Source organism: Lemur catta, chromosome 3, assembly GCF_020740605.2.
Source record: "Lemur catta isolate mLemCat1 chromosome 3, mLemCat1.pri, whole genome shotgun sequence".
Classification (NCBI taxonomy): Eukaryota; Metazoa; Chordata; class Mammalia; order Primates; family Lemuridae; genus Lemur; species Lemur catta.
In genome coordinates this window covers 34166680-34192052 of record NC_059130.1, presented here as the reverse complement: position 1 = coordinate 34192052, position 25373 = coordinate 34166680, and the positions used below count along the sequence as shown (strand labels likewise).

At 44.3% G+C, this 25373-nt stretch overlaps 1 protein-coding gene across 1 annotated transcript; it reads right to left on the bottom strand.

Moving 5' to 3' along the window:
• Positions 1-1883: 1883 nt before the first annotated feature.
• Positions 1884-23701, bottom strand: PCP4L1 (Purkinje cell protein 4 like 1). Its single transcript, XM_045547181.1, has 3 exons — positions 23466-23701; positions 4208-4262; positions 1884-3534 (listed from the first exon to the last, which is right to left on the bottom strand). Exons 1-3 carry the CDS (start codon positions 23472-23474, stop codon positions 3392-3394), a joined length of 207 nt encoding a protein of 68 aa, XP_045403137.1. The 5' UTR covers positions 23475-23701; the 3' UTR covers positions 1884-3391.
• Between the last annotated feature and the right edge of the window lie 1672 nt (positions 23702-25373).

The following is a 25373-nucleotide window of genomic DNA, read 5'->3' as shown; positions in this document are numbered from 1 at the left end:
GGAAATCTTTTACTGTTTGTCCACTAAAGGCTGCCGCCATTGCCAGGCCCTGTTGATATGAGGGGCCGATATCCGAACAGAGGCGGATATACCCTGTCAGATCTGTCTTTTTTCTATACGGTCGAATTGCTGCCTGACAGGCCGGATTGGCATTTTCGAAAGCTAGTTGTTTAACATAATCTACACCAGCCTCAACATTACCAAAAATCCTTCCGGCTGTGGTCATGAGCCTGTGGACAAACTCCGCAAATGGTTCGTCAGGCCCTTGTTTGACTCCAGTGAGCGAAGCTCCTGGGTCCCCTTTAACGGGGAGCTTTCTCCAAGCTTTGGTAGCAGCTGCCTGAATTTGTGCAAACAGTCCGGGATCGAACTGCATTTGAGCATCCGTGTTTGCATAATTACCGGAGCCAGTTAACATGTCAAAATCCCAGCTATTTCCCGCCTGGAAGTTTCTTTTGGCCGTCTCCCTGCAGTTTTCATAGTATTCTGATTTCCAGAGCAGATGATCCCCTCCTGAAAGGACTGCTCTGACCAGAGTGTTCCAGTCTACCGGAGTGAGCCATTGTTCAGCCGCAGATTCTAAGATGGCCATAGTATATGGGGCAGTAGCCCCGTATTGCGAGACAGCTGTTTTTAGTTCCTTTATCATGGTAAAATCAAACCCATTGTGATGTCTCCAAGCCTGTCCCTGTACATCGGCAGTTTCAGTTACTGGAAAAGCCTCCATAAGGGAAGCATCCTCCCCCTTAGATATATATTTTTTCCCTTTTGGGATATGCTGTCCAGGCCGCTGAGGTGGGAGGACATTTCCTTGGTCACTCCCCGTTCTTATCATTTGTAACCTAGCAACCAAGGTCTGTTACTGCTCCTCTAGTTTTATCTGCTCCTCAAGCCGTGCAATGTTTTCTTTGAGTTCCTCTCTAGGGTCTATGGCTGCCATCACCGTGGGTGCGGAAGCCATGTTATAGGGAGAAGGGTATGAGACAGACGGAGGCCAGTCAGGATTATATTTTGCTGTCTCCTCCTCTATTTTGCCCCAGTCCACCTCTGAGGGATCAGGATTATTTTCATTATTATGTTTTTGCAGTTCCCTGCTCACTGGGAACTTTTTAGGCCTTGTACTGCACTGCAAACTCTTTCTCCTTACAGAGGAACATTTGGCCTCCTCCTCTTCATTTTGTGCCAAAGGAACCTCCTGGGTGCCCTTTGCTGGAGGAGCCTTGGCTCCTTCATCATCACCTTTTAAGGAGATAAGATCTATCTCTTTCTCCGGCGGGGCTTCTCAGAGATCAGGTTTTGAACAGGATTGTCTTAATAAATCTTCCGTTTGGGCGATTGCTGCCACTATCTGTGGATAGTCCTCCCTTTTGTCTATTAATTCCTTGATCAAGTTCCAATATGAAAATGCTGTAATGGGAACCTTTTCAGGCCCAAAAGTTCTGTAGTAATCTTGTAAGGCATCTCCTACTCTTTTTCATCTCTTTATATCAATGGTTCCTTCTTGCGGGAACCAAGGACAGGTGTCCTTTATGAAGTCAAAGAATTTAAGCAAGCCATAACCTTTAACCTTTACTCCTCGCGCCTTTAAAGCCTCTTTTAATTGTTTCACATAAATCTTATGCTGGCTGAGTTCTTGCCCCATGTTCAGACGCTTTCACTTACCTTCGGTTCCAACGCGGCAGGTTCCCGCGGCGGCTGAAGGACACTTTGCTCACTTATATCGCCGGCCTTTCTTTGCGTCTGTTCCTCACGTTCGTCCCTCGTGCCCAGGCCCCACGTTGGGCGCCACTTGTCCCGGCCCGCAGGACTGTCAACGCGGACCCTGGAAGAGGGAGTGGGAATTGGGGGGACAAGAGACGCGAGAAATGGAGACAAGACAGGAGTCTGATCAAGTCTCGTTTATTGTACGCTGAATGGCAGGTTATATAGGTCAGCAAGGCGGGGAGAGGAGAAGGCGGGGTAAAGACAAAAAGCAGCCGTTAAGCAAGGCGGGAAGCATCAGTCCCTCCCACAGTGGAGATAACTGTGCTGCTGCTTGTGGAGTGGAAAACTACTGAGCTCAAGGTCAGAGGCAATGCTGTAGCTGGGCCTCAAGGCTCCGGACAGATGTGTACCAAGCATGCTCTTAGCTGGAAAGAGAAAGGAAAGATGAACACCCTTGCAGGTGTGCACTGGGGGTGGTAACAGCAGCAGAGAGAATGTGGGTGGCAAACCAAGGTGAGGACAAGGTCAGAGAAAGAAAGTAGGGTTGGCTTCAGTCTGAAAATTGCTCAGAAAGTGTTAGTTTCCTGTCCTACCACGTAATCCATGCAGTTGCTCTCCCACCCTCCCTGAGGCCAGCTCAGGCTTACATTCATATCCTCCCAAGAAGAAACATTAGTAGAGGTTAAATGACCCCAATTTAGGAGTTTTTATTGTTATAATTATTAAACATGCTAAAGTCACATAGAATGGCTATTCCATTTCTGCCCTGACTCCACAGTGGGGCAAGAGGGAACTACAGGGGTAACTTGGTTTGTGTGGCCTCTGGTGATGGGTAGACTTTGGGGGCTAGAGGTAGGAAGGTTAGCTAAAGCCCCAAGAATCCTTCATGAGCATACTTTCACCAACAGTAACTTGTGACTTCAGAGATTTTTCCCTTCTTCATTTTTCTTTCCTCCCTAAATCTACCCTACTTCTCATTTCCCTGCCAGTGGCCTTGGAACCTCTTCTACCGCTGCCCCTCATGGTCCTAGACTAGACAATAAAGGGAACTTTTCCTTGCGGGTACCAGGCCAGTCTTCCTTCCTTGGAACTAATGTACTTGGCATGCACTATTGTGGTAAACTGCGGGAATCAGGTTTGCCTGGGGGAAAGGGAGGCTCCAGTCTGCATTGTGGCTTAGATCCTAGGAGGGGAAGTTGGAGGCGGTGGTGCAGAAGGATCTGAAAGGGAAAGAATGTTACCTGAAGTGTGAATGCTGTAATATACCCACCTGCAGGTACCCTACTCTGAAGGCTTTCCCACACCTCCTTCCCACACTGTGTGTGTGTGTGTGTGTGTGTGTGTGTGTGTATGTGTGTGTGTGTGTGTGTGTAGGGGGAGGTCTCTCAACCTCAAAGCCTCTTGTTCTTCAACCCCATAGGGCAGGCATAGGTACTGATCAGGGAGCTTTATCCCCAAGGAGAAATTGGTCCACCCTTAGCCAAGTGGCTGCCAACTGAAGTCTTCATCTTCCCCACATTCCTTGTGCCTCTACTGCTGTGATGGCTTGATGGGACCAGAGAAAATACATAAAGGGTTGAATTTCCCTCACCAAGAGACTAGAGGAAAAAGGGGACAAAGATACACAGGAGTCAGGGCTGTGGAAAAGGGGAGAGAAGGGAATAGGGTGAAGGACAAGGCTGGCCATTCAGGAGCTGGGATCCTTTTTCCTTTTCTGAAATCGCCGGAACTTGCCCTGAATGGCAAGGGCAGCCTTCTCTGTTTCTGGTGCTGTCAGATCAATGTCAATCTCCTCCTCCTCCTCTGCCTTCTTGGCATTGCCAGCTTTTCCTGCAGATAGTTGGAAGACTCATTAATGGGTTAACCAGACCTGCCTCAGTTCCTTTCCCCAGGTCCTAAATACAACGGTTAAGATCCACTTTGTGCTGGACTCCTTGAGGGGACCAACTTTGCTAGGACTATCAATGCCTGATAATTTTCCTAGAAGTTTGAGTCAGGGTACCTAGGCTGGGAGTTAGCTATATTTACTTAGGGGAGCTTTGCTATTCTTGGACCAAATCACAGATGTCTTCTATCATCACTTATTCCTAAATCCTACAGTTCAGGTCCCAAAGCACACTGACTTCCCCAGCTTTCCTTCAATTTCTGTTAGAGACAGTATCTGGGATTATCTAATGAGTTTCTTCTTATCATTATACCTGCTTCCTCTAACCATTCCAGACCCAGTTTCTAAAACCAAAGAGCAAATACTGATAGGTTTACTTCCTAGGAAAAACTGGAAAGAAGACTATATATATATATAGTGAAGACTATAGATAGACAGATAGATAGATAGATAGATAGATAGATAGATAGATAGATAGTAGTTCTAGCCTAGTTCTTTGTTTCACTTATCCACATTCTTAATCCATCTGACATTAAGAGCTCCCAGATTTACAGTCCTACTTGCTTTCACGTCCCTACATTCACCCACTCTACAAACTGCCCAGCCCAACCCACTCACCCTTTTCATCTGGGCCAGATGCCTGGTTGGTTGCTGGGGATGTTTTGGTGTTAAGCTGGAAAAAAATCAGAATATTAGATATTAGTAGAAATATTAAAGTGCCAACACCTTAGACCCCTTAGATACTCTCAAGCCTTCCTATTACCAGGTGTATTTACTTCATCATATGAAGAAGTGGATCTTGATATCAGAGCATAAGAAAAGTTATCAAAATTTATTCAACAAAGATGTATTGGTGCTAGGGAAATTGTAGAGAACAAAATGGACAAAATTCTACCCCTATGGAGCTTACATTCTAGTTAGTGTATACACAGACAAATAAACATATTAATATAAAATGACTGCTATGTTAGATGATGATAAGTGCTCTAGAGCAAAGGCAGGGAAGGGAGGTAGTGAGCACTAGGTGGAAATGGAGGAACACAGTTTGACATGGAGTAGTCAGGAGAAGCCTCTCTGAAAGGTGGCATTTGAACAATGAGCTGAAAGAGATGAGGGAGTAAGGCTTGTGACTATCTGGGGCAAGAGCTTTCAAGGGACCTGGGGTGGAACTGTGACTAGCCTGTTTCAGGAATAGCAAGAGATCAGTGTAGCTGGAGTGGACAGAGGAAGGAAAAAGGAGGAAAGATGGATGGAGATGAGATCAGAGTTAACTAGGGGTGGGAACAGATTACGCAGGGCATTGGGAGCCTTTTTAATGAGTTAGACTTTTACTACAAGTGAGATGGGAAGCCACTGGAGACGTCTGATTTGTGCAAAAGGGACATGACAGAGGAAACAGAAAAACCTGGTAGGAGGTTATTGCAGAAAACCAAGCAAGAAGGGACGGTAGCTTAAATCAGCATAGTGGCAGTAGAGATGGTAAGTGGTTGGATTCAAGCTGTGACCAATATGATTTATTGATTGGAAAGATGGTATTGTGAGAAAGAGAGGAGTCAAGGGTGACTCCAGAGTTTTGGCCTGAGGATCTGAAAAAAAAGAGTTGTCATTTCCTAAGATGGAGAAGACAGCAAGGGGAGCAGCAGGTTTTAGGGAGAGAATCAGGAGCTTGTTCTTTTTTTTTTTTTGAGACAAGAGTCTCATTCTGTCACCAGGCTAGAGTGCAGTGGTGCCATTATAGTTCACAGCAACCTCTAACTCCTGGGCTCAAGCAATCCTCCTGCCTCAGCCTGCCAAGTAGCTGGGACTACAGGCACGCACCACCATGCCTGGCTAATTTTTCTATTTTTTATAGAGATGGAGTCTCACTCTTGCTCAGGCTGGTCTTGAACTCCTGGCCTCAAGCAATCCTCCTGCTTTGGACTCTCAAAGTGCTAGGACTACAGGTGTGAGCCACCACACCTAGCCCAGAAGCTTGTTCTTTAACAAATTTGAGATGCCTGTTAATCATCTAAGAGGAGACGCTTTTATGAATAGATAGTCAAGATGAATTAAAGAGAAGGGTCTGGACTAGAGATACAAATTAGGAGGTTATTGACATGTGAATAGCATTTAAAGCCACGAGACTGAATGAGATCACCAAGGGAGTGAGTGCAGATCAAGAAGAGGATCAAATCCTAGGGCATTCCAGTGATCAGAGTTGAAGAAATGAAGAAAAATCAACAGCTGAGAAGTCAGGTAGGAGAGAAACCAAGAGATTATAGTAGTGTAGAAGCCATGTGAAGAAATATTTCAGGGAGAAGAGAGTGATTACTTATGTCAAATTCTGCAGGTAAGCCAAGTGAAATGAGGACTGAGAATGACCATTGAGTTTTGCTGGATGGAGATGAGATCACTGGTGACATTGACAAGAGAAGTTTCCGTGAAGAAGGAAAGCAAGAGTCTGGTTGCAGTGGATTCAAGAGAGAAAAGGAGATGAGGAATTGAAGCAGCCAATGTAGAAATAGTCCACAGAAATGGAGATGAGAGTTCGGGGGGATATGGGGGGTCACAAAAAGATTTTATTTTAGATGACAGAAATTATAGAATGTTTGTGTTCTTATGGAAATTAACCAATAGGAAAAACTGTAGCAGAGAAAGAGGATCATTACTGGGGTAGGAGAGAGTAGGTGAGATCTAGTGTGTAGAGTAGAGGGATGGCCTTTAATAGGAGCTAGAACAGATCATCCACAGTAACTGGAGGGAAGGCAGGGCATATGGGCCCTGATACAGGCAGCTGAGAACATTTGGAAGTTGTCCCCTAATTGCTTCTGTTTTTGAAGTAAAATAGGCAACAAGGTCATCATCCAAGAGGATGAGGGAAGAGATATTAAAGGAAGGAAGGGGGAAAGAAGGAATGAAATACTCATCTAGGAGAGTAGGAGAATAAATGGACTAAGAAACAGTAATAGGACTGCTAGGAGACATTAAGGCCCCTCATAAAGTAGGAGGTCATGAATTTGAAGTGAAACTAATCAGCTGATATGTATGCTTTTTTCTAGCTTCCCTGATCAGATGGAGAGTTAAACATAACAGTAAGGCCTGGTGCAGGACACATGCCGTAGTCCCAGCTACTTGGAAGACTGAGGCAGGAGGTTCCCTTGAGGCCAGGAGTTCAAGACAAGCCTGGCCAACAGAGCAAGACCCAGTCTATAAAAAAAAAAATTGTTTTAATTATCCAGGCATGGTGGCAAGTGCCTATGGTCCTAGCTACCCAGAGGACTGAGACGGGAGGATCGCTTGGGGCCAAGAGTTGGAGGCTTCAGTAAGCTATGATCACACCACTGTACTCCAGCCTGGGTGACAGAGTGAGACTCTGTCTCTAAAAATAGTAATAATAATAACAATAATTCACCTTCCTCAGAATCATATTGATAAAGCTGCTTTATCTAGACATTCATCAGTCTAAAGGTACAACTCATCCTGAGACAGAGTCATTCCCATAATTGATGCCCTTGGAATCTGTTTATTCATTTCACAATTTTGAGTAGTTTATATTTAACAAAATACAGGAACTGGATGCTTTCACATATTTTTTCTAATCTAATTCTTAGAACAGTTCAATGGAGTATGTATTATTATCCCCCATTTTAAAGATGTGAACTTTTGTTGAATGACTGCAGATATAAGGGCTCTGCTTTAAGCTGATGGAATCCAATTTATGTTCTGTAAATTATGCTGTTTCTACCCATTTTGATAAATACTAATCAAGCACTTACTTGTGTTCATCTCTGTTCTATACACTAAAGAGATATGGAAGAAACAAAAGTTTCGTTCAGCAAGTCAGTGCCTGATATATGTCAAGTATTCTTCTAGGCATTGGGCATACAGCAGTGTGCAAAATAAAGTCCCTGCACTCATTAAACAAATATGTCAGTTAGTAACAAAAGCCATAAGAGAAAATAAAAGGGTAGTCTGAGAAGGTCTCTCTGAAGATTGACATTTGAGTAGAAGTTTTAATGACATATAAGAACAAGCCATGTGAATGTCTAGGAGAAGATTCTTCTAGGCAGATGAAATATCAAGTAGAAAATTCCTAAGGCAAATTTGTGCCTGGTATGTTGAAGGAAGAGAGAGAGAGAAAAAAAAAAAAAACATCATGGCTGGAGCTAAATAAAGGAGGAAGTATAAGAAATGAGATGCAATGACTTTAAATTTTGTCTGCGATAACGGAAAAGTGTTACAGGTTGCAGGGCAGAGGGAAACATGGTCTGATGTGTTTTTAAAGGATCACTATGACTGATGGATAGAGAATAGGCAAGGGAGAAACCAGGAAAAATAATTAGGAAGGCTTGCAGTGGTACAAGCAAGATGATGAGGGCTTGGTAAAATAAGCTGGATCTGTTGATGGATTTTTGCGTACAGAGAGCCTACCAAAGAGCTTTTCTTCAAAGGGCAGCAGAGGAATTGGACAGTAGTTGGAGATGAATGTTGGGTCATGGGAGGGTGTTTGGTAAGATGGGAGATTTAGTGAATGGTGATGGGAACAACTTAGTAAAGAAGGAAAAAATGATAATGCAGGAGAGAGAAGGGATAACTACCAGAGTGATATCTTGAATAGGCAAGAGGAAATAGATCTGGCACACAAGTGGAGGGGTTGGCCTTAGCTAGGAATATGGACAGTCATCTACAACATAGGGATGAAGGCACAGATGCAAGCAAGATAGCAGATGTAAAAGGAATGCATAAAAATTTTCTTCTGATTGTTTCTATGTTCTCAGTGAAATAAGAAGGACCGTTGTCAGCTGAGAGTGAAGAAGGGTCAGGAAGTATTGAAGGGTTGAAGAAAGAGGAAGAATGAGTGAAACAATCATCCAAGAAATTAAGAGAGAATGAAGGAGTAAGATACAGCAGGATTATCAGACAACATGAAGGGCCCACTTGAGGTGAGTGGCCATATGTTTAAGGTGAAACTGGTCAAGATATTGTTCTATCTTCCAGGCTAAGTGAGGAGATAAGACAAGTACCCAAATGATATTTATTGAGCATTTATTATATGCCATATATATATAACATATAATCTTATATGTTAATCATATAATCCATTTAATCTTCTGAAACTCTGACCAGATGTCATCTTATTTATAGTTGAGGAAACAGGCTTAGAGAAATGTTAAGGATCTTGTCCGAGATCAAGTCACACAATAGAAAACAGTGCACCTGGCTTTGGAACCCCAGCAGACTGACTCTACACTCCTAACTACCAGGCAGTCTCCTTAAAACCAAATATTGTCACGTGCTGACACAAATATGCTAATATATTAACAATTACTGAATCTAGGTGCAAGGCACATGGATATGCATTGAACTCTTCTTTCAACTCTGATAAGTTTTTCTAATAAAATGTTAGGAGAAGATAAGAATAAAATAATTTGAGGTAAAACAATGATTATTAAAATAAAAAAGCTGATGCAGTATTGTATTTGACATGGGAAAGTCTTTAAAAGTAGATTACAAATCGATATAGTCCAAATTTTGTAAAAGATACAGATGTATTTATGTACATAAACATTTTCATTTAAAAATCTAGAAGAAGGCCAGGCGCGGTGGCTCACGCCTGTAATCCTAGCACTCTGGGAGGCCGAGGCGGGTGGATCACTCGAGGTCAGGAGTTCGAGGCCAGCCTGAGCAAGAGCAAGACCTTGTCTCTACTAAGAATAGAAAGAAATGATTTGGAGAGCTAAAAATACATATAGAAAAAAAATTAGCCGGACATGGTGGCGCATGCCTGTAGTCCCAGCTACTCAGGAGGCTGAGGCAGTAGGATTGCTTGAGCCCAGGAGTTTGAGGTTGCTGTGAGCTAGGCTGACACCACGGCACTCTAGCCAGGGCAACAGAGCGAGACTCTGTCTCAAAAAAAAAGAAAAAAAGAAATCTAGAAGAATATATACAAAAGTGGTCCTGAAACTCTATGGAATTCCTGCTAGCTTCCTTTGACCAAAAGAAAGGTTCCATGAGCGGAAGGATTGTTCTTGAGACTCTTGAGGGACTGGCTCAGTCATTACTCTTTCTGTCCCCATAATCTCCTTGTGGTCAAATTTTTTTCTTTTTTTTCTTTTGCACATGATCAATATAACAACCTAGTAGTTACCTAGGTGACACCTTCCACTATGGCATACTGCCATCAGAAGAAGTTTGTCCACACTGCAAAGCATGATGTAGATGGGGTATGCGGTTAGATAACAGCAACTGTGCAGAAAGAGGGTCACAGGTTAAGAGGCAAGTTCTATAGTCCCATGATCTCTGACTTCACATCCTACTTTCTCTATGCCGACAAATCCCTGGCTCTGATCCTTGCTTCAGTCATTATCCCTCTGTGTGACTCCAAACCTATTCCCTTAATCCATCCATTCTTTTCTCTCACCCCAACCCCTCCCCTATGAAGGAAAATCTGGACCCTAATTCTAAATATGTCCCCTCAGGTGGCTCTTTCCTCTTCTTTCCTTCTCATATCAGCTGACCTTGAGAATCCGCTGAGCGGGAATATGGTTCAGGACTGAACCACACAGGCTGTCACTTTCCCTCTGCCCTGCCAGCTGCTCCCTTTCCTGAGTCTCTCCTGAGATCACTGGCCCTGGAATGCAGCAGTGGCTCAGCTAACGTCTGGCCCCCTTGGGGTTTCCAGCTGCATTTGGGTTAAATTTATGAGATCTCATAATCCAAGAGCAAAAGTCTCCACTAGGGACACCAGAAAACAGCGCTGTAAGGAGAAGAAAACCCCTATTACTCACAATGCCCCTTGAAGTCTCCCTCATACCTCCTGCTGAAAAGCAGTGTGCTGTAGCCCATCCCTCCTGCACCCTCTCTAGCCAGTTCTCAAAATAGCCACTCTGGACACTCTGGATTTCTGGATTTAGTTGTCTGTGACTTTCTGAGGTTGGGTGTAGGGGCAATGAGCTCACAAGTTGTTGCCCCTACCCTCTATATGGTACCCAGTCCTTTACTGGTCCTTGGCCTCTACCTCAACCCTCCTGTTTATCTTCCAGAAATGCAGCAATTTTAGATGAATGAAGGTGCTCTTGAATATCCATCTACAAGCCATAAGAATAAGCGTACTTCAGGTAAACTGTGGAGGCATGGAGGACCACTGTGGGTGAATCAGAAATCACATGCTCTATAAGAGTATCTCTTATACAAACTCATACCTCCAGAGGAGTGAGGCTAACCTGCAAGAGCTATAACAGGCCAGCATTTCTCAGCCTCTCATGCAGCCCCTCACCCTAGCCAGGTATAGATTATAAACCTCTCAGGTGTTCTTCTAATTCTTTCAATACTGAGCTTTTCTGACCAGAAATAACATCAGTTAAATGGTCCAGCAAATCCCTCTTTCTCCCTATGAGACCCATCTAGGGGAATTGGAAGAAATCAAGGACTTTAGAATGTCACTTCACCTTATTTTATTAATAATCACCTATGTAATACTATATGGCTGGGTGCGATGTCTCATGCCTATAATCCTAGCACTCTGGGAGGCTGAGGGAGGAGAATTGCTTGACCTCAGGAGTTGGAGACCAGCCTGAGCAAGAATGAGACCTCATCTCTACAAAAAACAGAAAAACTAGCCAGGAGTGGTAGCATGTGCCTATAGTCCCAGCTACTTGGGAGGCTGAGGCAGGAGGATTGCTTGAGGTCGGGAGTTTGAGGTTGCAGTGAGCTATGATGACACCACTGCACTCTCGCTGGGGCAACAGAGCGAGACTCTGTCTCCAAAAAAAAAAAAAAAAACCCACAACAACAACCAAAGAAAACCCATCACACCTTATAAAAAAATACTTACTATGTGACAGTTACTTTTGTTAGCACTGTTAGTTAGTTTTGTTATAAACACTAACACATTGAATCATTATCACAGTCCTACGCAATAGTTACTATTATTATTTCTATTTTTACAGAGAAGGAAACTGAGGTTAAGAGAGGTTAATTATCTTGCCTAAGGTCATAGAACTAAGGAGTCACAAAGCCAGGATTTCAACTCAGTCTGGCCCTAGAGTCCACCCTCTTGATCACTGTATTATTCTATCTCTCAGTCTCCAGTCAAACGCATGGGCATGTATGTGCATGTGTATGTGTACACTCGAGGACGATGACCAATGTGAGATTAACTTAACTAGACAAGTTCTTCCACACAGCAGAGCAATCTACGCCTAAGAAGGCTAGTCCTAGTGGTCATGATTCCCTTCCATTCCCGTAGTTAGGCAGCTGTATTCAAGACCCAGCCTTTCAATCCACAGTCCCCAACATTATCTTCATGTACACTCCACTGGGAACATGGGGAACAGGGTTCTGTCCTCCCATTATGGGGCAATTTTACATGTTATTTGAGGACGAATCCCAGACCATGCCTACCACTCAGATTCTTGCTCTGCTAGTTGATCTAACCACCCTGATTCTGGCTTTCATCTTAATGTTTGCTCAGTGGACCTCCTGACACACACCAGGCTAACCCCTGGAGGACAGCCATAGTCTGTATGTGTGTTCTTTATTCACAGGGCCAGATCCTAGCCCTCCATGTACAGAATCATCCCATCGGCTTCAATTTCAAAGGACTCCCTCATTAACATTCAAGCCTGTTATTCTAAGTTTCTAGTGAGCTTGGGGCTTGATTCAGTTCAGCCTCACTGCCCACACAGGACTGAATATTTCTCACTTCTCAATACATACCAAACACTAATTAGCAACTGTGAGGCCCATCAATTCTTGCCTTTCCCTAGAGGGCTCTAGTTTCTTTTCTTGCCTACCTTCCTGTATTCCTTTTCTGCTCACCTCTGGGCCGGATGTGCACCAATATTCCATTCCATCATCTAGGTGATGCTGCGAATTCCCAGGAGTGCTCTTTGTTTCCTCTGCAGCTCAAAGTTGTGGACTTTTCCTTCTCATGGGGAAGGAAGAAAAGGAGAGGCCTGCTAGCCTAGGGGTCTTTTTATCTTTAGGCTTTGAGATTGCAGAGGGACATGACATAGCAACACCCTCCCTTTCCCTAGTACTTTCCCAAAGAATATCTACCTTTTTTATTTCCTCCCACTTCCAGCAAGGGAAGCACCACTCCCTTGCCTTGTCACCTCCTCCCAGAGCATTTGTCAGCATTCAGACGATATCTTGTCCTTCCATTGGTGCTCTAGATCCCATCTCCTTTCTCCTTCTCAGGAATCTTGGCCATCAGTTCCTTTTACTCTCTTATATATAAGGCCTCTCTCTCTCTCTCTCTCTCTCTCTCTCTCTCAAAAAGAAAAGCCTTCCTCAATCTGAATTTCTTTTCCAACTACCATTAGAGTGAAAAGCAGCAGGTCTAGGAACAAGCCTTAAGGAACACAAATATTAGAAGGTTAGGGAGTCCTGGAGAACATTTAGGGGCTTAAAAAAAAGTTTAGGGAGACTGGATGTGGCGGCTCACACCTGTAATCCCAGCACTTTGGGAGTCTGAGGCAGGAGATTGCTTGAGCCCATAAATTCGAGACCAGTCTGGGAAACATAGTGAGACCCCATCTCTATAAAAAATAGAGATTAAAAAAATTAGCTGGGCATGGTGATGCATGTCTGTAGTCCTAGCTACTTGGGAGGCTGAAGCAGGAGAACCACCTGAGCCCAGGAGTGTGAGGCTGCAATGAGTTATGATCATGCCACTGCACTCCAGCCTGAGCAGCAGAGTGAGACCCTGTCTCAAAAAAAAAAAAAAAAAAAAAAGTTTAGGGAGATCTTTCCAATAAATAGTGTTGGAACAATTGGATAGCCATACACAAAAAAACCACTCTATCTCAATCTTTGCACCTTATATAAAAATTAACTTGAAATAGATATAAAATCTAAAACTATAACATCTTTAGGGAAAACATAGGAAAAAAGGCCAGGCACAGTGGCTCATCTCTGTAATCCTAGCACTTTGGGAGGCAGAGGTGGGAGGATCACTTGAGGCCAGGAGTTCCAGACTCGTTTGAGCAACATAGTGAGACCCCATCTCTACAAAAAATAGAAAAATTAGTCTGTTGTGGTAACGCAGGCCTGTAGTCCCAGCTATTTAGGAGCTTGAGGTGGGAGGATTGTTTGAGCCCAGGAGTTTGAGGTTGCAGTGAACTATGATGATGTCACTGCACTCTAGCCCAGGCAAAAGAGTGAGACTCTGTCTCAAAACAAACAAACAAACAAAGAGAACATAGGAAAAAAATCTTTGCAACCTTGGGGTAGGCAAAGATTTCTTAGACATACCAAAAGCACAATCTACAAAAGAAAAAAATTATAAATTGAAAAATTAAGAAATATTTTTTGAAAGACACTCCTAAGAAAATGAAGAGACTGGAAGAAAATATTTGTGAATCAAATATCTGATAAAAGACTTGTATCCAGAATAAATTTTGAAAGAACATTCAAATCTCTATAATTTTTAAAAATGGGCAAAATATTTGAACAGACACCTCAGCAGAACATGCATGACAAATAAGTACATGAAAAGGTGTATAACATCATTAGTCATTTGGGAAATGCAAATTAAAACCACAGTGAAATATCACTCACTATACACCTATTAGAAATCTTTTGAAATTATATTAATTTTTTTATTTTTTTAGAAATAGGGTCTCACTCTGTCCCCCAGGCTGGAGTGCAATGGTGCGATCATAGGTCACTGTACCCTCCAACTCCTGGGCTCAAGAGATTCTCCTGCCTCAGCCTCCCAAATAGTTGGAACCAGTAGCTGGGACTACAGGCATGTGCCATCATGCCCGGCTAATTTTTCAAAAATTTTTTGAAAAAATGTTTGTAGAGACAGGCTCTCCCTATGTTGCCCAGACTGGTCTCAAACTCCTGGGCTCAAAAAATCTCCCACCTCGGCCTCCCAAAGTACTGGGACTGCAGGCACGAACCACCATACCCAGTAGAATTTTTTTTAATGGCAATACCATGTGTTGGCAAGATACAGAGCAACTGGAGCACTGTTGCTGGTGGGAATGCAAAATTGTATAGCTACTTTGGCAATTTCTTAAGCACACACTTACCATACAACAGCAATCCTACTCCTAGTTATTTAACCAGGTGAAATAAAACTCATGTCCACATGTAAACTTGTAAGTGAATGTTCATAAAAGTTTTACTTGTAATTGTCAAAAACTGGAAACAACCCAAATTCAGTGTCTGGTGAGGGCCCACTTTCTGTTTGTGAATGGCTGTCTTTTTGCTGTATCCTCACATGGTGGAAGGAGAGAGGGAATCTCTCTGGGGTTTCTTATTTTTATAAGGGCACTAATCCCATTCATCCATGAGGCTCTGCCCTCATGACCTAATCACCTTCCAAAGATCCCACTTCCTAATGCCATCACCTTGGGGGTTAAGATTTCAATATATGGATTTGGGGGGGACACAATATTCATGCCATCACACACCCTAACACCATTGTCTCTTACATGGACCTCTGTAATACCCCAAGTGGTTACTGATGCTCTTGGAATAAAGAATTAAATTCTTAATATAGCCTAAAAGGCACTACGTTATGCAGCCTCTGATTATCTCAGTAACCTCATCTCTGGAATATACCATGTTCCTTCCCACCTCAGGACCTTGGCATGGTTCTCTTACCCCTGCTTCCCTTTTATCTGGTTAATTTCTATTGATCCTTTACACATGATTTACACTAAGTATTTGTTAAATGAATGAAGGGAACTCTGCTTTATTTGCCACCTCATCTAAATTTCTGACATCAAATTTGTTTTCAGACAGATGAGGGCTCCATTCTGTCGCTAGTTCAGAGGTTATGAAAAAGGGAATTTGGTATTAACTGATCAACACTTAAGTGCACATAGAGTAGTAACATTTATCGGGTGTCAGGCAGATGGGAGAGAGGAGGAGGGGATGGGTATATTCACACCTAATGGGTGCAGCGCACACTATCTGGGGGATGGACATGCTTGAAGCTCTGACTCAGGCAGGGCAAAGGCAATATATATAACCTAAACATTTGTACCCCCATAATATGATGAAATTAAAAAAAAAAGAAAAAGAGTATCAGAAGCCACGTCATTGCTTTTCCTCACTTTAGCATATGTGCCTGAAAATGCTGAGGAGGAAGGGAAAACCTTCTCATGAAGTATGTCATATTACCTGTACTATAGGTATTGTATATTTGTCTTACCTCCCCTTCTCCATCCTCAGCACCCCGCTATATTTCATTTTCTTAAAAGCACTGTCCATATTTCCCACTTACTTCTGTATTGTCTACAGTAACTGCAACCTGTGTCTTGCACATAATAGGTACTCAATAGATATTTGTTTATGTGAATTAAAATTTCTTCAGGCTTCAAATTCCTGGGAGCAGCAATGTGGCATATTAGATGGAGTCAGACAGATCTGGGTTCATACCCTGGATCTGCATTGACTATCTGTTGAAATCTTAGTCCTGCCACTTCTAGCTATGTGACATTGGGTAAATTCTTTAGCTTTGCCATGCTCAGACCTCTCAACTGTGGAAGAGAGATAATACTTATCTTGAAAGATGAAAAGAACTAGAGGAAATGTATGTAAAATGCCTAATGCATATTGAAATAAATAGTCATTATTCTGAAGTAATATAACCTTGGGGCCAGGCATGATAGCTCATGCCTGTAATGCTAGCACTTCAGGAGGCTGAGGCAGGAGGATCACTTGAGCTCAGGAGTTCAAGACCAGCCTGAGCAACATAGGGAGACCTCCATCTCTATAAAAAATAGGAAAATCAGCCAGGCATGGTGGTGCACACCTGTAGTCCCAGCTACTTGGGAGGCTCAGGCAAGAGGATTGCTTTAGCCGGGAGTTTGAGGTTGCAGTGAGCTATGATGATGCCACTGCACTCTAGCCTGGGCAACAGAGCAAGACCCTGCCTCAAAATAAATAAATAAATAAATAATATAAAGGTAAAATAGCTCATCGATAATTTTTAATATTGATTACATGTTGAACCAATAATATTTTGGATATAATGGATTAAAATATATTATTAAAATTAAAAAATGTATGTTAATATATCTCCCTGGGTTCAATATAAGAATAGGTCTAGGTCAAGTTGCTGAGGCTTTGCATGGTTAAAGTAGTGGAATCAAAGAGTGGAGTTGCCACAGAGTAGATCTTCACTATGAGGAAGGAGGAAGAGAATACTTGAGATTGCTCTTGGGGTCCTAGAGGCTTATTCTGCTACCACAGGCGTTGCATAAATGATCTTTACTTTACTCCAAACCAACTGTGGAAATCACAATCTCCCTGTATGCCCAGTGTCTGTCCCCCAAAGTGTTGAGAATGGCTCCAAACCTCTGGGAACCCATAGACAACCCCGCCCCCAACACACGCACTTTATTTGAATTATAGACCAAAAGGAGACAGAGATTAGTGCTCAGGAGTAAATCATATTTCCTTGATCAAGTCCTTTTGTTCACCTTTGTGTTACAAAAATGATTGTGTAAGTCTATTCCTTGCCTCACAAGGTAGTATTGTCTGGGCAAGCAACCAAAGACAGTCAAAGAAGAAGTAACATAGGTGCTGTTTTTCTGCTGTCACTGTTGGGCAATAGGAACCCTCTGACTCTAGGCCCGACTCACCCTGCCCCCTTCTCAGGCTGTTGTTTTTTTCCTTCCTTTGTGGCTTTCATCTTTAATGGCGTTGCCACAGCAACCATTGTCACCAGAAGAGGGAAGATAGTGTCACCCCTTCTGCTCCAGGCAGCAAGTTAGAACTAACCTTGGAAAGGATAAACTACCCAGATTTCTCCATACTCCTCATCCCACTGGGCTCTTTAAAAAGGGATAACAGGCTGTTAACAGCAGCAATGAACAGCAACATGGATCCCTTCATCATACCTGGACCACCTATACCTGCATTTGCATGACATAGCTTGGATACTGTGCAAATGAAAATACATTATAAACACATTACAGCAGTTACTGCCAGTATCACCTAATGTGGATGATTAGGAACTAGTATTTAGAATCCTGTCCTACAGTCCAGGGCAGGAAAACCTAAAAAGAAACTGAATCCTAAAAATCCTAAATAAGATACTATAAAAAGCTCTTCTATTGCCTTTGTACTGACATAAATCCTAGGCTTTATAAGCTCCCTGCTTGCTGTAGAAGTGCAGGAATTGAAGAGGGAAGTGAGTGAGTGGATCTGCTGAGTGGTGACAAAGGGGCTTTGCTCTCCCACCCCCCAGGGACCCTTCTATCCTTGATGATATATTCTCTCTCCCCCAATGTTAAATGAAGGTCACTGCCAAAGGACCTTAGAGAGGCCTCTGGGATCCTGTGGTGCTCCTAGAGGACCCTAGTCTGCTGTTTTTGGAGCACTGTTGGAACTGTTTCAATTCTTCCAGTGCAGCAACCAGCTGCAGTCCTCAAACAGCTTCAGAAAGACTTGCTCAAGGTCACCCTCAAGATAATAACAGAAAAAGAAATAGGAATCCTTACTTCAGATTCTACATACACACGTTCCTCTCCTAATATGTGGAATATTTCCCTGATGCCCTGTATCTCAGAGGTCTCCTAAGACAGGAATAGAACCTAAGCAGCCTTAGCTCCCAAGCCCCCTGGTCTGTCCCTCTTCTCTGAGCCACCCCACCCCTGTTTCCTGGAATAGCAGTACCCCCCACTGGAGTCACAGGCAGAATTCCTTGGCCATGCCAGCTCATGGTATGCAGTGAGTCAACAGCCCCAGCCCATTCCCCCCAGCATGGGCTGCCACAATTTAATGAGTGGTTATTTGTGGTACTCTGCACACAGCTTGGAGCTGTGCCTTCACCCCATACTGGGGGTAGGGGGTGGGAGAGAGAGAGTAGTGCCAAAGAATTATTTATTGCTATAATCTTCAATGTGCATCCCACCCATGGTGTTAATGTCCCAAAATAAATGTATTAATCCCCCCACAGCCTACAAAGCAAACACTCAGCTGGAGGGCTTTGTGTAGGAGGGAGACAGCACCAAGGATGGTAGAACGTTAAATGGTACCTCTTTTCCCTGGATAGGGTGTTGGGAAACCCAGGTGGGCATGCATTCAGGAGTCAGCCTGGAGGGAAGAAGAAATCAGGCTTCCTTGAGGAGAATGCCACAAGGTCTAGGTTTCTAGGTACTTGTTTATAGGCACCTCGCAGGGATGCTGATCTCTTGGAAAAAGTGGTTTCAGAACTCCTCTGATTTAGCTTACTCTTGCAGTTAAAATAATCCTAGGGCAAGTCAAGCCAGTTTGAGCAGCAGGTCTAAAATATGGATTTAGAAAATCATGCACTTAGGATCTGGTGTTCCAGTAGGCTTTAATCATTTACCTTGCCAGTCTAATACATTCTTCTTTCCCTGTCTTTCTTACCTTTCTCTTCCCAAAGTCTTTGTATTCCTCACTCAGAAGCCAAATGAAGGAAGACTAAATAACCAGAGCTTGTTTTGTCACCAGCTGTGCCAATTTTATTTAGACACGTGCTTTCCTGCACTGGGTCCTTCAGGTCAAATAGAGTTGAGAGAACTGTTCTCATATTAGTGTGCTAGATTTTAGAAGGAAATCCTCTCTTTCTGGTCTTTTTTTCTTTTTTGAGACAGAGTCTCTCTCTGTCACCTGGGCTAGAGTGCCGTGGCATCAGCCTAGCTCACAGCAAACTCAAACTGCTCAAGGCTCAAGTGATTCTCCTGCCTCAGCCTCCCGAGTAGCTGGGATTACAGGCGCACACCACCATGCCTGGCTAATTTTTCTATTTTTAGTAAAGACAGGGTCTCGCTATTGCTCAGACTGGTCTCAAACTCCTGAGCTCAAGAGATCCTCACACCTTGGTCTCCCAGAGTGGTAGGATTACAGGCATGAGCCACCATACCCAGCCTCTTTCTGGTTCTTGATGCTCTGCAATTACAGGAATCAGTGATGAACATTGAAACTAAGAACCCATGAAAAGAGGCCCTCCAGGCTTCCCCCTCCCCTCACTCCTACCAGCTTACCTACTCCACTCCAGCACATTCAGCACATCCATTTTTAAGTTGACGAGGCATCCTGCATAAGGATGGATAGGACCTGTCCTGCCTAATATTCTACCAAAATGTACCCTGTTGATAAATATTATCCCATGTTAGTCTCTCCTCTCTACATACCCTCTTGCTTAGCATTTATTAAATTACACTGCTTTTATTTCTTACAGAAAGTATCTGTAATATATTCATTAAGAGTTGCATGCAGATCAAATCATTCTCTATTTACTGGGGTAACATGTTAAAGAAGTCCTACGGAAAGTTCTTTTGAGATGAGAAGTCAGCAGTACTGTGCCCTAGTCTTGGTTCTAGTACTGTTCAGAAGTTCAAGGTTACAGTGAGCTATGATCATGTCAGTTGCGCTCCAGCCTAGGTGAAAGAGCAAGACCTTATCTCTAAAAAAATGAAAGAAAGAAAGAGAGAAAGAACCACCACCTCAAAGAGTTAAGTATTGATCTTTCTTCATCCCCTCCACCTGCAATCCTATCTCTATCACTTCCCTCAGTGAAGACCCTCCATAAGCAGACATGATAGATGCATCAGGTTTGCATATTTGGACCTCAGCCACATTACTTATGTTTGCCTGCCCCTATAGAGACTTGACATTCTGAAAGGTAAGTTAGCTGTAGCTTGAAAGAAAGAGTCATCCATATTCCCAGGTCACAGGTTGACAAAGTCATCTACTTCTACCAGCCAGAGGCTCCTGCTCAAGCAGCTAAAGCCAACAACCTAAATGGGTGACTAATAATAGTGGCACATCATTGAGAGAGAAACTTGGATTTCCTCCAAGTCCCTATCACGTTCCCTAACAACTGGCTCATGGAAGACATAATAGAATGATATCACTCTGACTGAACTTCCATTATGGGGAAGACTACAGATGCAGACAGATGTGCACAGGAAAGAGAATGTGATCCCCTAAATGTAATATCCCATTACCATTCAGTAAGAAGACAGCAAGCAGAATAATAAAGGGAGCACCAGTTCTAACTGGTCACCACTCGGAAATCTCCCTAAATGAGATTTCTAGTTGATCTGTCCCTTGTTCCAGCCCCTGCCAGCCAAACACAGAACAGACAACATGACAATGAAATTCATGACTCCCATTCAGCAGAATGACTGCTGGACCAAGGGATTTCTCCAGCTAAGCTCGTCACCAATGAGAAATGCAACAGGATCACAGAAGAACCTGCAGTTCTGCTTTAAGTGGCCAACGACACTGTATGAAAGGGATTATAGGAAAGAGCCCTCAGGGACTGAATGCATCTCCCATTCCCATCCTTCACTGAAACTAGGGAAAAGTTATTAAACTAAGGAAACAGACTGTGAGCCATAGCAATCAACTCCTGCCTGCAGCTGTGAATGCAGACAAGCTGGATATGAGTCCCTGCAGCTCCTCTGTGCACGAATGCACACGCACTCACAGGGAATGCTCTGCTGCAGTAATGAGTGACAGCAAAGAGTCACAAGGCAAAGCGGAGCCAGAGATCCTCCCCAGCAACCCCACCAGAACCTCTACACTGTTGGTTGCTCTAGGTCTGGAGGCTCCTCCCAGTTTTTGTTCTTCAGTTGAAATGGGAATCTCTTAAAGACATTCCAAATCCTCTCATTTCACACAGTTTCTCTGAAGCAAGAAAAAAAGCAGGTGGGGGAGGGGAAACTTACATAAGATGCAGGGTACACAGGGCTTTCCTGGGCTGAGCTCTTCAGCCTGAAAGAGGAGACCCATGGGGCTGGGCTGAGAGAAATGAAGCAGTTTGGAGTCTCCCTAGAGCTCCAGAGCTCTGGGCAACACTTCCACTTTTCATCATAGCTTTTATAAGAGGAAGAAAATAGGTTGAGTCTTGGCCCCTAGGGAAGCAGAGACCCCCTTGGTGATCTGCTTCAGAGACAGCTGGTCTCTGTGTACACCCAGGTGGCTGCTTCTGGATTTTATAAATACTCATCCCTGAAGCCAGGCTTAGCTCCGTATTAGGAGGCAGCTTTGATGGCTAAATTGCTAGTTAGAACCTGTTCCCTCTCACAGCCTAGGGGGCTGGACAGGCTTGCATACACTGACAGTCCTCATCCAAGGACCCTACCCTCACCCTCTCATCATTCTACTGAGCCCTGATTAAGGCTAGCCAAGTTCAGCCGCTGAGTCAGGAAGGACCCTAAGACTTGACTTTTCTACCAAACACCAAATTGGCTCCCTTGACACAAAAGAGCGTTGTTGCTCTGCCAAATAGCACCCTGAATGCCAGGCCCTGTAGTGTGTCCTACGGAGGGGCCGTGCACTTCCCCTCAAAAGCACAGGCTAACCACAAATCTTCATGCTGGCTTAGCCTACAGATCATAAACTCCCAGGGGATGGCTAAGATTACAACTTTCAGATTTAGAAACACTAGGGTGGGAGGAGTGGTTTGAACCCTAGACCTCAGTGAAAAGAGGGCAAAGAAAACCTCTCTTCTCACATTAGAGCTGAAAAAAGCAAGAGGAGCAAAGGTTGATCCATTTTTTTTTTCTTTCTGAAAGACTGTCATGGTCACAGTGACAACCAGCTGAGAGGCTGGAAACAACTTTGGTTCATCTGCAGCCCCCAGACCTGGCTGAATTTTCCAGGATAAACTTAGTGGACATGGCAACCAAGACAACAGAACAGTTGGCACTAATTGGCTCCCTGGGTGACAACTTTTGGTAGGAACCAGCAGAGCTCCTACTAAAGATCTTCATTTTTAGTATCTAAACTGGGACCCAGGTTCCAGGGTCCTATTCCTTCACTAACCTAATGTCCTTGAGAACTCTTATGCTAGGTTTCTGTAATACTCTAAAAGAAAAAAAGAAACAGGGAGATAATAGCTAACACAGATTGAGTGCCTACTCTGTGCCAGGTATTGTCTGAAGTAGTTTGCATATATTATCTCATTTAATCATTAAAACAACCAATATCATCCCCATTTTACAGATAAAAAGCTGAAGCATAGAAAGGTTTTGTAATTTGCCTGAGGCTACAATGCAGGTAAGCAGTAGAGCTGGGGTCTGGCTTATAGCCAAGATGCTGGATTAACACAAGGACCTGGGTACTAGGAAAGAGGTTGCAGAGGGCAAGCTTGTGATGCCACTGCCCAGACTGACTTCAGCTGGGAAGGGTGATTCTCGTTCTTGGATATGAGACTGTGCCTACAAATACAGTCAGACAATGAGAGGTCTTTCCAAAGTCTCTGCTTTTGACTCCCACCCATGGATAGTGTTTTCTGAAAAGAGCAAATCAGTTAATGGACCGGGTTTGGCTCCAATGAACACCACGGAGCCTGCAGGAAGACCTAGGATGTAACAAGCACTGCAGAGGGAGGTCTACTCTGGAAGAGGACATCTCCCCAGGAGCTGGACATGCCTCCACTACAGGGGCTTCTGAATATTAGAAATGACCCCTTCAACGTTCCTGACTGAATGAATGGGGGCAGGAAGCCACCTTCCTAAAAGGGGGAAAGTGGCCATCCTTGGGGCCCAGGGATGGAGTTCTCACTGGTTGCTAAATAAGAAGTACAAGAGCAATACAGCCCTCCGAGAGGGAGGATAGACGCGAACTGAGGGGAGTAAGGGAAGACAATGTTAGGGCAAGACAAATGCATAGGACAATATCCCGAGGAGACGACTTATCACCTGAGAGCTCAGCGCCCCACCCCGCCCCCGCCACAGCCGATTCCAGTCACCCCCAAAGCACCATCCACGGTAGGGAGACTTAAAACACCCCCTCTTCCAATCGCTTCCCAGTGCCCCGTGGTGGCAGCTTTCCCAGAGGGGCAGTAGGGCGCCACTGGAGGGTTCTCCGCGGCTTCCTGGGATCCCGCGCAGCAGCCCCCTCCCCGCCGCAGCCCTGCCCGGAGCGCCGGGGGCCAGGCGGCGCCGCTCACCTCGCTCATCGCGGCAGGCGGACCGGGCGCGCGGGGCGCGGCACGCGCAGGTGAGGCGAGGGGCCCTCGGGGCTACGCGGGCGCCGGCCGAGAGTTGCCGGGCTCTGAGGCAGGGGCCCCGGCTGACCGGGACAGGGGAGCTAGCGCCCAGAGCCGCTGCTCCGGAGCTCGCGCCCAGGGTTCGCGGCGCCCGGCTCCTGCCAGGGAACTCCCTTCGACCCCGTCCTGTCGGAGCCGAACAGCGCACCGCCTCCGGCCCTACCTTTTATACTCGGCTCGGTACCCGCCTCCAGCCCGACCAATAGGAGCTCCTCCTACCGCAGAGTGACAGCCCTTCACATCCAGTAGTGGCAGTCTCAGAGGTCTGCTGCATTTCCAAACTAGGGTAAGACAGACAGCGGGAAGGAGGGGGAGACCGTCGGGGGCTGAGAGGACAGAAAATGAAGCATGGGGAGCAAAGAAGGAGAGGGAGGAAGGAGCAGTACACGAAGGAAGGAAAGAGAGAGAAGAAAGGAAGGAGAGTGTGAGTATGAGAAAGAGAAGAAAGAAGAGCTGGAAGGAAATCAAGAGGATACATGGGAAGCAGCAGTGAATGAAAGGGGTAAAGCCCAGGGATGTTGCAGATTAAGATTTAGTCGTAGGATGGCACCCTGGATAAGGGAACAGCAGAAGCCGGGGGTTGGGGGGTGGTGAGAGAGAGAGAGACTGAGAGACTGCAGAAAATGAACAATGTTCTGTGGTAAAGAAGAAGGAAATTGTGAAATGCCCATTTAGAAGATCATAGGTTTTAAGAGTTGGAAAACAGTTTAGGATTCTTCAAATCCCACCTCCCACACAACGCAAAAAAAAAAAAAAAACAACAACAACACACAAAACCACCCAAAAACCAAAACCCTCTCTCCAGCAAAATGATGGTCCCCAGTGTCTACTTGAACAGGTAATGAGCTCCCTGCAAAAGTTAATTTACAACTGCTCATTCATTCCATCTCACTCTTACAATGTGCCCTCCACTGTGCCAAGGCTGTGAAGCTATTATTTGTTCTTTAAAGGCACTCTTATTATGACCTTTGTTGCCACTATTACCTATTGTTGCCACTATTACCTATTGTTGCCACTAAAATATGCAAGTCCTATCTCCTAGAGTCTAGCTTGTTTCTTCCCACAGCCTACCATGGGGTGGTCCATGTTCGAGTACCAAACTAGCCAAGTACATTCTGCCAGTGGGTGGGGAGCAGATGTAAAAGACAAAGGCCACAATCCAATCTAAACAGATTATTTTCCAATAAGATGGAAGTTTACTAAATAATTACTATGCTGCATAATTTGTAAGGAAAAATATGACTGCGGTAAGATAAAAAGGTAGGTAAAAGTCATGCACTTTCAGATAACTTCAGCCTCTATTCCTGTTTATCTAAATATCTAGCTTTTGTTTCTTCTTTAAGGAAATTCTTTAAATTCTCATGCCTATAACACTTCTAGTCATTGTAGAACCTCTTAGCCTACTTACAGCTTCAGTCAGCTAAAACCAAACACTTTCAGCTTTAGCAGTTACACCCTTTTGGTGGTTTCGTTCATGGCCTATTATAATTGAGTCATTAATAGCTGAGGTTCTCTCAGCTAGCAACTACTGATCTCCTCTCAACAACCAGATTCAGGTAAGATCCCAAATAGCCATTTCTCTAGCTAGACCCTAAGTGTTTTTACATTTTCTCTGACAGGTCAAAAAAAGAGAAGATAGAAAAAAGATCACCTCTTTTCCCTCATCCACCTGAGATCCTCTGACTCTCACCTTCCAATGGGAATCTGGTTACCTAAGTTACTAAGTGTCTAACTAGGCTAGCTCCTACTCATGCTATGCAGCCTACTCCTCCAGCTTCCTCCATCTTTGTAATGAACAGCTAATTAGCA